General features: G+C 41.7%; 1 protein-coding gene across 1 annotated transcript in view; it reads left to right on the top strand.

Moving 5' to 3' along the window:
- gabra6a (gamma-aminobutyric acid type A receptor subunit alpha6a) overlaps positions 1–12,323 on the top strand; it is a 59,517-nt gene extending 47,194 nt beyond the window's left edge. The window contains exons 9-10 of the mRNA XM_060903995.1: positions 1,785–2,026; positions 12,248–12,323. Coding sequence (XP_060759978.1) covers positions 1,785–2,026; positions 12,248–12,323 — 318 coding nt within the window. The remainder of the gene's footprint in view (positions 1–1,784; positions 2,027–12,247) is intronic.
- The last annotated feature ends 757 nt before the right edge of the window (positions 12,324–13,080 follow it).

Here is a 13,080-nt window from a genome sequence, read left to right as displayed (position 1 = left end):
TTCACAAAGGAGCTGATTTATTCCCATGTGGGACTTTTGTATTTGCGAACCAAGCAGATTGTTCAAAAGATTCCAACGTTGTCTTCACTGCCTTCTCGAGTTTTTGTTGAATGGCTGGAATTCTTGGCGTAAATATCTGCCAAAAAGCTCAAAAAAACTTACAAAACCTTTCATTTGACCTTTCAGAAGGACCAAAGAAAAGCTGTGATAATCAAAAGGTCAATTTTCTTAAAATAAACACCACTTACTTGATATCGAACCAGTAGCCTTGGCGAACCACAAGGGGAATTTCGTTTATCTTTGTATCTGCCGATTATCTTCTGATACTACAAAGTTATAACGAGGTTTCTCTTATTTTGTTTCTGGTTCTGATTGGTTCCGAAGTTTATCAAGAAGTAGAACAGGTAATTGAACTTGATCAGGATAAGTGCTGATTGGTTACGAAATTTTGCTATTGTTACACTCATTCTTACATTCTTACAACACAATGACATAGTGGCTTCGCCACTCGTTCTTGTGTACCTTTGATAACGCAAAATCAACTGTTTGTATCGCGAGATCACGATTTGCCGTTCTGGTGATTGTAATGCATATGTGTATGCACAGTGCACTATTGTTTCACTCATTCTTACATTCTTATAACACGATGACATAGTGGCTACTGCCTTGCTTCGCCTCTATGAGGCAGTAGCCACAAAAATAACACAAATTCAGTTTCAGCTTAATACATTAGGATTAAAATTTCTGAGTGGACTAAAAACAGAATATATTGGCTCAAAAAGTTTTTCCAACCTACAATCATAACTACACCCCCCACCCCGACCCCACCCCCATAGTAGCAATAAATAGTGATTGTTGACATGTTTTGAGAAGATTGCTTCGATTCCCAGTAACCCTCTTCCATCTAGAATCTTCCTCAGTATAATTAAAGCTATGGAAAAAAAATTAATAGACCACCTTTAATGATGGTCACAATTCCAAATGGCCTCTTAATCTTTTCCATTGATGTATATGACAAATATGCCTCTGTGTTAAACTAGCTAATGGGTAAAGCATAAGACAAATGGTCTTAGTGGAAATTTGGTATACATGTTTGTCGTGCATTTGGGTAGCATGGTGGTATAGCGGTTAGCACTATCAGCTCACGACAAGAAGGTTCTGGGTTTGAACCCCACGTGGGTTTCCTCTGAGTGTTCCGGTTTTCCCCCAAAGGCATGCAGATTAGGTAAAAATACTTAGCCATTGGGTTTGTACAAGACAGTGTGTACTTAGTGCTAGTCCCAAGTCTGGATAGACTGGGGAGGGTTGTGTCAGGAAAGGCATCTGGTGTCAAACGCATGCAAAATTAAATATGCAGAACAGATCTGCTGTGGTGACCCTGAATGTATGGGAGCAGCCAGAAGAAGAAAATTTAGTGCATGTACAAAATTTATGCTAATGAAGTTATTGTAACATACAGTTAAGAAGAGGAAGGATCCATGAAATACAATTCAAAGTCCAAAGTCGTTAAGCAGGCAATGGTCAAACACAGTAATGACACATAACATCAGATGCAAAGGCAATCCAAGGAGTATTAAAAGACTCAATACTTTATGGAAAAAACATGGCACAGAACTGACACAACTTGACAGAAAGGAAAGACTTCGCAACAATGAGTGGACATGTATGTGCAAACCAGTAAGTAAACAGGAACTGAACAAGTGTCATGACAGTTATCACCAGACATCAGAAACTTATTCACATCCACACTTCTAATCTCTCAATCTTTATTCCTCTGGTCCTAGACGATATCTGACACAAGCACTGGAGAACGACAAAGGAGGAGGATGAACTCCGTTTCAGACGCCCCAAAAATGCGCCTGCCCATCTTCCTGCAGCAGGGTTCAGCCATCCCTCCGAACATTATACTGGCTGGCCCCAGTATCATTGACCAGTATTCTCGCGTGCTCTTCCCACTCGCATTCGCCATCTTTAACATCATCTACTGGTACATCTACCTCAGCAAGGATACCGTGGAGAAATCAAGGTGTGTATTCAGTCTGGGTGTACCATAATACCAATATCTACGTCTGTATCTCTTTAGTGCTCCAAATGTACCCTCACTGGCCACTTTATTAGGAACACCCCCATGTCCACCTGCTGTTTGATGCAGTTCTCTAATCAGCCAGTCCCTTGACAGCAGCATAATGCATCAAATCATGCAGATACAAATCAAGAGCTTCAGTTAATGTTCACTTGTTCAAACATCAGAATGGGAAAAATTGTGATCTCAAAGTGAGACTTTCTTTCACTGTAGCATGGGTGTTGGTTTGAGCCAGATGGACTGGTTTGAGTATTTCAGAAACTGCTGATCTCCTGGGGTTTTCACACACAACAGTCTCTACAGTTTACACAGAATGGTGTGAAAACCAAAAAACATCAGTGAGAGAGCGACAGTTCTGTGGATGAAAACAAACGCTTTGTTGATAAGAGAGGTCAGAGGAAAATGGCCAGATTGGTTCAAGCTGCCAGGAAGGACATAGCAACTCATATACTCTTTACAGCCGTGGTGAGCAGAAAAGCATCTCAACATGCAAGAGCAGAAGAACACATTGTGTTCCACTCCTGCAAAGAACAGGAATCTTAGTATCAAGAACAAGTTCTTATTAAAGTAAGGTGACCAGATTTCTGAGAACAAAACCAGGTACATTTTCGGTTTGGCAGTGAAAATATCATTAAAATGTCTAATGTTTTCATCTTTATAATAAAAAAAAAGGGGGGGGGGGCATTTCTGGTTTTTGTGTATTTTGATCATGCATTGTATCAAAAGTGGGATTTTCCTCACTGAGTACACTGTAGGCTGACTCTCCAACTGCTTTAAGTTAACATTAATTAAAGACAATGTGAAAATCTCTGGTATGGGTACATAGTTTAGATTTATAGACTCTTAAATGGTAGGTGAGCTGAAAGAGACGTTTTAGACCCATAAAAGTCCCATGAATGTATGAAATTAACAAGTGTTGCCAGGCAAAACAAACCTCGCCTGGCAGCACTTATTTTATACCGATATGTTGATAATGGTCATACAATGGTGCTTGAAAGTTTGTGAACCCTTTAGAATTTTCTATATTTCTGCATAAATATGACCTAAAACATCATCAGATTTTCACACAAGTCCTAAAAGTAGATAAAGAGAACCCAGTTAAACAAATGAGACAAGAATATTATACTTGGTCATTTATTGATTGAGGAAAATGATCCAATATTACATATCTGTGAGTGGCAAAAGTATGTGAACCTTTGCTTTCAGTATCTGGTGTGACCCCCTTGTGCAGCAATAACTGCAACTAAACGTTTCCCGTAACTGTTGATCAGTCCTGCACACTGGCTTGGAGGAATTTTAGCCCATTCCTCCGTACAGAACAGCTTCAACTCTGGGATGTTGGTGGGTTTCCTCACATGAACTACTCGCTTCAGGTCCTTCCACAACATTTCGATTGGATTAAGGTCAGGACTTTGACTTGGCCATTCCAAAACATTAACTTTATTCTTCTTCAACCATTCTTTGGTAGACCGACTTGTGTGCTTAGGGTCGTTGTCTTGCTGCATGACCCACCTTCTCTTGAGATTCAGTTCATGGACAGATGTTCTGACATTTTCCTCTAGAATTCGCTGGTATAATTCAGAATTCATTGTTCCATCAATGATGGCAAGCCGTCCTGGCCCAGATGCAGCAAAACAGGCCCAAACCATGATAATACCACCAGCAAGTTTCACAGATGGGATAAGGTTCTTATGCTGGAATGCAGTGTTTTCCTTTCTCCAAACATAACGCTTCTCATTTAAACCAAAAATTTCTATTTTGGTCTCATCCATCCACAAAACATTTTTCCAATAGCCTTCTGGCTTGTCCACATGATCTTTAGCAAAGTGCAGATGAGCAGCAATGCTCTTTTTGGAGAGCAGTGGCTTTCTCCTTGCAACCCTGCCATGCACACCATTGTTGTTCAATGTTCTTCTGATGGTGGACTCATGAACATTAGCCAATGTGACAGAGGCCTTCAGTTGCTTAGAAGTTACCCTGGGGTCCTTTGTGACCTCCCTGACTATTACACACCTTGCTCTTGGAGTGATCTTTGTTGGTCGACCACTCCTGGGGAGGGTAACAATGGTCTTGAATTTCCTCCATTTGTACACAATCTGTCTGACTGTGGATTGGTGGAGTCCAAACTCTTTAGAGATGGTTTTGTAACCTTTTCCAGCCTGATGAGCATCAACAACACTTTTTCTGAGGTCCTCAGAAATCTCCTTTGTTCATGTCATGATACACTTCCACAAATATGTGTTGTGAAGATCAGACTTTGATAGATCCCTGTTCTTTAAATAAAACAGGGTGCCCACTCACACCTGATTGTCATCCCATTGATTGAAATCACCTGACTCTAATTTCACCTTCAAATTAACTACTAATCCTAGCGGTTCACATACTTTTGCCACTCACAGATATGTAATATTGGATCATTTTCTTTAATAAATAAATGACCAAGTATAATATTTTTGTCTCATTTGTTTAACTGGGTTCTCTTTATCTACTTTTAGGACTTGTGTGAAAATCTGATGATGTTTTAGGTCATATTTATGCAGAAATATAGAAAATTCTAAAGGGTTCACAAACTTTCAAGCACCACTGTATTTCTCAATCATCAGCTGTCAGGTTACAGTCCTATGAAAATCCATGACCTTGAGTTTGACATTTCAGAGTCATTCAAGGTCAAAGGTCATGGCGGCAACTGAAAGCCCATATCTGACTTCTTATATGTTGATAATGGTAAACATCTGGCTATCCTAAACCATTTTAAAGTTATAGCCCTTTGAAAACCCATGACCTTCAGTTTGAACTTTCAGGGTCACTCAAGGTCAAATATCATGGTACCAAATGAAAGCCCATATAGCACTTCCTATAAGTTGATAATGGTAAATATCTGTCTACCATCAACCATTTTCAAGTTACAGCCCTCTGAAAATCCGTGACCTTGAGTTTGACCTTTCAGGGTCACTCAAGGTCAAAGATCATGGTGCCAAATGGAAGGCCATGTGGGAGTTCTTATATGCTCATACTAGTAAACATCTGTCTATTGGCAACCGTTTTTGAGTTATAATGGAAAATATGTTATTTTGACCGAAAGGTTGACCTTTCTGGTGACCTTGACTTTCACCTTGACCCGATTACCCCCAAAATTTAATGAGCTAATCTACGGACCATTGCCCACCTACCCTGAAAATTTGAAGTCAATTGGTGAAATCGTCTAGACGCTAGATTGTTAACAGACAGACAGACAGACACAAACAAACAGACAAACAAAACAAACCGTACTGATTACAATACCTCTCCCCGCTTACTCCATTGCGGGTGAGGTAATTACCATATATGCCACTTGTCTTCTTTCTCTTTTGTCCCTTCACTTTTTTTACTCCCATAATTTCTCACTCTGTTCTCCTCCCTGTCCAATCTTTAACAATAAATAGTACACTATTAGATAAAATACTTATTCCTATTGCTTGCCTGAATTTTGTTTATTCAAATTTATCTCAAAACACTGATTAGAATATTAATTTTTCAGGCACAGTGATTTTTTTGGAATAGGCAAGGGATACATTTAATAAATTACACAGCTTTCGGGTAAGAACTTCATGAACATTTGAGGAGTTGATGCCAGATATCACAGCCATCACAGACAAACATTTCTAACATTATGGGGAATTGAGTTGTAGTGGTTACGTCACAAAAAATAGAATTTTAATGGCCCGCTAATGGGCCGCGGCCCAGCGGTTGAGAAACACTGTTCTAGAACATCTCTGCTATTGGTCTGAGCCCAGGGACATTTCCGGGGGCAGCTCCAGCCGGGGATATGCTACCAAAAATTGGGACTGTCCCCTGAAACTGGGGACGTCTGGTCACACTACATTAAAGTGGCTGGTGAGTGTATGTATATTTATTTATATACAGTATATTTGGATTCAATCTGGTGCTCTAGACTGGAAGTTATATCAGGTACATCATTGTATACCACAGCAGGTAAAGCAATGTATAGTGTTGGTCATTCTAATGGAGCAAGCCACTGATGATAGACCAAAAACATCTGTACATTTGTATTTTTCTTTAGAATATATTATCTGTTTATTCCAGATAATGTATTCCTATTCCATTACATCCCCAATATTTATGTGTCTACCTGCAGGGTAGGACTGTTGGCTTGTTCTGGATATTCTTTTTCTTCAAGCATGCTGAATTTAATTTCCACAAACTGTAATGTAGAGCACAGCTAATGAGCTTGACTAACAAGTGGGCCAGATGAGAAAATCATTCCTATGCAGGTTGGGTTAGGCAGAGTAGAACAGTTGCTACATATTACAGTATAATAGGGAAAAAATAGGGCTGTGATTAAATGACGAAAACAGCAATGTTCACCCCTTTTGATTTTGTACAGATCTTTCCCCCCCAATAAAGACACTGTTTTAACAATCTTATTGTAGTCTACAGTTTACCATTCAGTCGAGGATTGGAGATTATCTCTTTTATTCAGGAGGTGATAGTACGGTTTTAAAAAATACCAAGTAGGTTAATATGGGACGGCCTTGGGCTGAGGTGCCCTTGAGCGAGGCACCTAACTCCCAACTGCTCCCCGGGTGTTGTTAGCATGGCTGCCCACTGCTCTGGGTATGTATGTGTGTGTGCTCATTGCTCACATGTGTGTGCATGTGTGTGTTCACTGCTTCAGATGGGTTAAATGCAGAGAGGAATTTCACAAGTGTGTGATGAATAAAGTTGTGGTTTCTTTTTATTTCTTTTAATTTCTAAAGCAAGTGAAGTTGTCATCTCACACGAATGCAATACACGTTTTTGTGATCTGAGTGACATCACTGATTTATTTCACTAATTAACCAAACCAAACTGAGCTAGGATAATGACATATCCAAGGACGTAGGATAATGTCATTGGACACTGTCAGAAATGATAATGATGTTCATCCTTCGGGATCGAAGCTGACCATGATTTCAATTTGTTGGGTGGTGGTTGTTGGTCTGGAGGTGACTGATGAAGCCAATCCAGGCATTGAAGGTATGCCCACATGTCAACTTTCCATGTGTCAATGTTGAGTACCTTCACTATCTTTTTGTTATATTTCAACCATTGAGTGGGATCCCCACCAGCCGTGGTGTGCTGGCCAAGGTGAGGTGAAGCAGGCAATGTTTGGGGCACCTTTTCTAGCCCCTTCCTCCATAGAGGTGAGCAGAATGAATCCTACATAGGACACCCAAGGGGCTGCCGAACTCCTCTGCTGCTTTGTTCCAGCAGAGAGCGACCCTATGCCCTGGGCCACCTGTGTACAGATTCATGACTACAGCTTCCAGTGTTTCCACACCTGCTGCTTTGCCACTTACCCATTGCCACAGGACTTGAATTTGAAATCATGACTTGTGCCTGACTTGGATTAGAGTGAGGGAGCATTGCACAGCCATCATCCTCACTCTCTCGTCCCGACCTAACTGGGTCCAGGGGCAAGACAGAATCAAGATGGCTGGAGCTAGGTTGGGATGCAGTGGATGGCCAATAGTGTTCTACGTATTGCACTGTGCCCTGATCTCACTCCACAAATGCTTTGCTGGGTCCGCCATCCTGCTCACTGAATCACTGAGACAGTCTGCCAAGTCCAGTCTTCAGTCATAACCCTGACCAGGGGGAGCAAGGGATTGCTAGTGCTTGCTCAAGGCACCAGCCCAGGCTAGGGGAGGGAAGGAGACGCCTTACTACTCCATTGCATTGCGGTCAAGGATGGCACATACTCACTGTCAGAAACAGGGGTACAGTAGGAGTCCATTTCTGTCCCCCAGTGTACAATCTACATTAATGTACCCCCTAGGGCTCATTATTAGACCTCAAGGTAACCTTAGGGCCAAAAAGGTACATATATGTTCCTAAACGGTATATAAAGTGTACAAATACAGTGGTGCTTGAAAGTTTGTGAACCCTTTAGAATTTTCTATATTTCTGCATAAATATGACCTAAAACATCATCAGATTTTCACACAAGTCCTAAAAGTAGATAAAGAGAACCCAGTTAAACAAATGAGACAAAAATAGTATATTGGTCATTTATTTATTGAGGAAAATGATCCAATATTACATATCTGTGAGTGGCAAAAGTATGTGAACCTCTAGGATTAGCAGTTAATTTGAAGGTGAAATTAGAGTCAGGTGTTTTCAATCAATGTGATGACAATCAGGTGTGAGTAGGCACCCTGTTTTATTTAAAGCACAGTGATCTATCAAAGTCTGATCTTCACAACACGTTTGTGGAAGTGGATCATGGCACGAACAAAGGAGATTTCTGAGGACCTCAGAAAAAGCATTGTTGATGCTCATCAGGCTGGAAAAGGTTACAGAACTATCTCTAAAGAGTTTGGACTCCACCAATCCACAGTAAGACAGATTGTGTACAAATGGAGGAAATTCAAGAACATTGTTACCCTCCCCAGGAATGGTCAACCAACAAAGATCACTCCAAGAGCAAGGTGTGTAATAGTCGGCGAGGTCACAAAGGACCCCAGGGTAACTTCTAAGCAACTGAAGGCCTCTTTCACATTGGCTAATGTTAATGTTCATGAGTCCACCATCAGGAGAACACTGAACAACAATGGTGTGCATGGCAGGGTTGCAAGGAGAAAGCCACTGCTGTCTAAAAAGAACATTGCCACTCATCTGCAGTTTGCTAAAGATCACGTGGACAAGCCAGAAGGCTATTGGAAAAATGTTTTGTGGACGGATGAGACCAAAATAGACCTTTTTGGTTTAAATGAGAAGTGTTATGTTTGGAGAAAGGAAAACACTGCATTCCAACATGAGAACCTTATCCCATCTGTGAAACATGGTGGTGGTAGTGTCATGGTTTGGGCCTGTTTTGCTGCATCTGGTCCAGGATGGATCGCCATCATTAATGGAACAATGAATTCTGAATTACACTAACGAATTCTAAAGGAAAATGTCAGGACATCTGTCCATGAACTGAATCTCAAGAGAAGGTGGGTCATGCAGCAAGACAACGACCCTAAGCACACAAGTCATTCTCCCAAAGAATGGTTAAAGAAGAATAAAGTTAATGTTTTGGAATGGCCAAGTTAAAGTCCTGACCTTAATCCAATCGAAATGTTGTGGAAGGACCTGAAGCGAGCAGTTTGTGTGAGGAAACCCACCAACATCCCAGAGTTGAAGCTGTTCTGTATGGAAGAATGGGCTAAAATTCCTCCAAGCTGGTGTGCAGGACTGATCAACAGTTACCGGAAACATTTATTTGCAGTTATTGCTGCACAAGGGAGTTATACCAGATACTGAAAGCAAAGGTTCACATACTTTTGCCACTCACAGATATGTAATATTGAATCATTTTCCTCAATAAATAAATGACCAAGAATAATATTTTTGTTTCATTTGTTTAACTGGGTTCTCTTTATCTACTTTTAGGAGTTGTGTGAAAATCTGATGATGTTTTAGGTCATATTTATGCAGAAATATAGAAAATTCTAAAGGGTTCACAAACTTTCAAGCACCACTGTAAGTACCTTAGAGGGTACTGCCCCAGTGACAAGCCACTGTACCCCTAAAGGTACAATAAAATATTTTCTGAGAGTGTAGAAAGATATGGATAATTTTTAAACATAAATATTTCACAACTTTTTTAATTGAAAGGGTTTTATCTTGAATTATAGTGTTTAAAGGGAATAAGGACATGCTTTGATTAATATACAGATACAGTATGTATAAATGATTCACTTCAACCACCAAGGTAGGTTATGAAGATTAGCACAGGCCAAAAAAAAAGCACCAAGATGCCCTGTAAAGATTCTCCTTCACATCATTTGTGTGTCCTTGTTTGTCCCCAAGTGAATATGGGATATTTTAGTGTCAACCACATTCACCGGTCACGTTACTAGGAACACCATGATACAGGACAAGAGCTAAATCCATCCATCCATTATCCATAGCAGCTTTTCTTGTGCAGGGTCGCGGGCAAGCTGGAGCCTATCCCAGCTGACTATGGGCGAGAGGCGGGGTACACCCTGGACAAGTCACCAGATCATCACAGGGTGGACACATAGAGGCAAACAACCACTCACATTCACACCTATGGACAATTTAGAGTCACCAGTTAACCTAACCTGCATGTCTTTGGACTGTGGGGGAAACCGGAGCAAACCCACGTAGATACAGGGAGAACATGCAAACTCCACACAGAAAGGCCCTCGTCGGCCACTGGGCTTGAACCCAGAACCTTCTTGTTGTGAGACGACAGTGCTAACCACTACACCATAGTGCCACCAAGCTAAATTAAAGCCTCACTCACAACCCGCTGTACATGCTGCTACGGGCGGTCTATGGTAAAAAATTTGGCAAAACCATGCTTGAGACTTGCGTGACACTTGCATGTGTTCAGCGCCGTAGAAGGTCGCAGACTGCCTGTGGAGACTTTTGGTCCTGCACGTGCAAATTCTATGGGTCTTGTGACAAATCAAGAATGCATACACTACGTAGGAGACCTGTACTCCTCTCCTTTTGTATGCCTGAACCAAGTCAGCAGCATGGCTAGTAAGGGCTTTTTGCGATGACAGTAAGACGCACGAGCGACACACGGTCATAGTACGAGTGATGTGCTTCAGAAGTACTACACAAGTATTCCACACTTGCTATTTGTGTGGCCCGCAAGACAGAAGTACATCTCGCTTTCTACCCCTATGTGTGGCATGCACACAGCGCACGCGACCTGCACGCAGCGCACGCGACACGAGGGGCAAGACTCTGGGTATATATATTGGGGAGGAACCAAGGAACTGATCATGTAGTGTGTAGCATTGTAGAAAGGAAGAAGACCACCTCATACCGTATGCTGTTTTTATTTGAGTGTATGTTAATTTACCATGCAAACGTCAAATAATAAAACATGAGTATAAGGCATTTTATTACATTGTAAGAAATGCCAACTAAATAGCCCAACAGTTTGAGCACTGAAACAGACTTTGACTCCGAGCTGCTGTCCTGTTCCTACTCTTGCTGAATGGTGGGACGGGGTGTCGGGATGTCCTTGTCCTTATCACTGAGCATGGCACAATGGCCTGACAGCGATGATGGGATTGCAATGTCCTCACTTCTGGACGTCGTTAGCTGAAACATACATGAAAATGAGCATATATAATACTAATTACATAAGCATACAGATACTGAAATGAATGTTTAAAGCATGTGTATTCACCTGTGAAAATCCCTCTGGCGGGGTGCTGTGCCTTCTGCCGGCTTGAAGGCATACTTCTCCCTGTCCGTGCAGGGCTTGCCGGTGCTGCTACCATCATCATCAAATTCTTCCTCCTCCTCCCCCTCTGTTGTTTCAGGCTGGGTTACTTCACTTTTGCTCACTTCTTCTTGGGTCCCATTTTCTAAACTTTAAACTGGAAATTTTTTCATTTTTCCCACAAAATATCCAATGTTCTTCAGTCAAAAGACAGATGCAGAATGCTGCAGACACACTGGTTTTATACCCGCTCCTGGCTTGCGTCACACGCAAGTTATGAGTGATTGCTAATCGCATGCGTCACACACGCTTCACAAGTGCAGCCGGTACTTATACCACAGGAAACTGGTAAAATGCAAGTCTCACACACTCCACACTCACTGAACACACACTGATCACGTGCATCAGACATACTGTACGCTTTCCATGGGCTAACGGCACAATTTTTCCCACACCTCGAGGAAGTCAGGCGTGCAACCTATACTTGACGAGTACTTTGCCCGTACTCCTCCCCCAAACTTTTCCCCGGGCTCACCGCGACCCTGTGGCACAGCTGCGAGCTACCAAACCCTGCGACCCATGTGTGTCCAAAACACTTACGGTGGGTTGTGAGTGTGGCTTAAGGTTCATATCAGACAGCAGAATAAGAGATGAAATGTGATCTTAGGAACTTTGACTAAGGTATGACTCTTGGTGCCGGTTTGAGTTTGAATAGAAACATCTCCTGGTCTTTTTCCAATTTTCGACTGTCCAGTGTGGCAAGAAAACATTCCCCACACCCCGACACCGCCACTAGCAGCCTGCACTGAGGACACAAAACAGGTTGAAACCATGGATTCATGCAGATGACACCAGCTTCTCTCCATACCCCCTGCATTTCGCAGCAGACATTGATATTCAGCAGATGTTTTTCCACTGTCTGTGAGCAGCCTGGGTGAGCCTGTGCCCACTGTTGCCTCACATTCCACTTCTTCGAAGACAGGAGTTGAACTCCACACCAAATAAGCCTTGAAAGCTTGCAACTTTGCAAACCTATCTCAGCTAGTTTGCAGTAAATTACACTACCCAATGTATATTATGGACAAAATTTTATGTAGCATATTGCCAACAACATTTTATTGGATTACACACATACTCCACTCCACTCCACGTTATGTTGGTCTTCATCTCAATAAATAAATCTATGCAGTCATACCGAAATAATGAAATTAAATGTTTCAACATTTAAAAAATACTATAAACTGTAATAAGTAAGCCATACTAAATGAAACAAAGTTGATGCTGGGTGTGAGACGACCCTTTGCTTTAGTCTCAGGTCCAACGAGTGCAGTTTTCTAAGGAACTGAGCTGTAGGTTTTACTGACCATCTTACAGAATCAGCCACAGTTCTTCTGGACACTTTGACTGTCACACTCGCTTCTTCATTTTGCACCAAAACCCAGCAGCCTTCATTATGTTTTCTTTTTTTAATCTGAAAAGTGCTCTCTTATGGAATATGCTGCTCAGATGCAAAAAAAAAACCAACTGTAACATTTAGGCCCACTTTACACGGGGACGGTCTGAAACAAAAACGCAAAAGTCCGTTTTCGTTCTCACTTTTTTCCGCGTCTACACGACCGTTTTCAAGGAGGAAATCTGCGTCTATACGGTGACGCATAAATGTGTGGAATTCAATTGGATGTGCATGCCAGGCAGCTAGGTGGTGCTGTGAAAGACCTCCGCTATGTCTGCACACATGCGCAACGTCTTCCGTCTTGTCTGA

Source organism: Neoarius graeffei, chromosome 2 (assembly GCF_027579695.1).
Source record: "Neoarius graeffei isolate fNeoGra1 chromosome 2, fNeoGra1.pri, whole genome shotgun sequence".
In the NCBI taxonomy this organism is placed as follows: Eukaryota; Metazoa; Chordata; class Actinopteri; order Siluriformes; family Ariidae; genus Neoarius; species Neoarius graeffei.
This window is presented reverse-complemented; position numbering and strand designations above follow the sequence as displayed.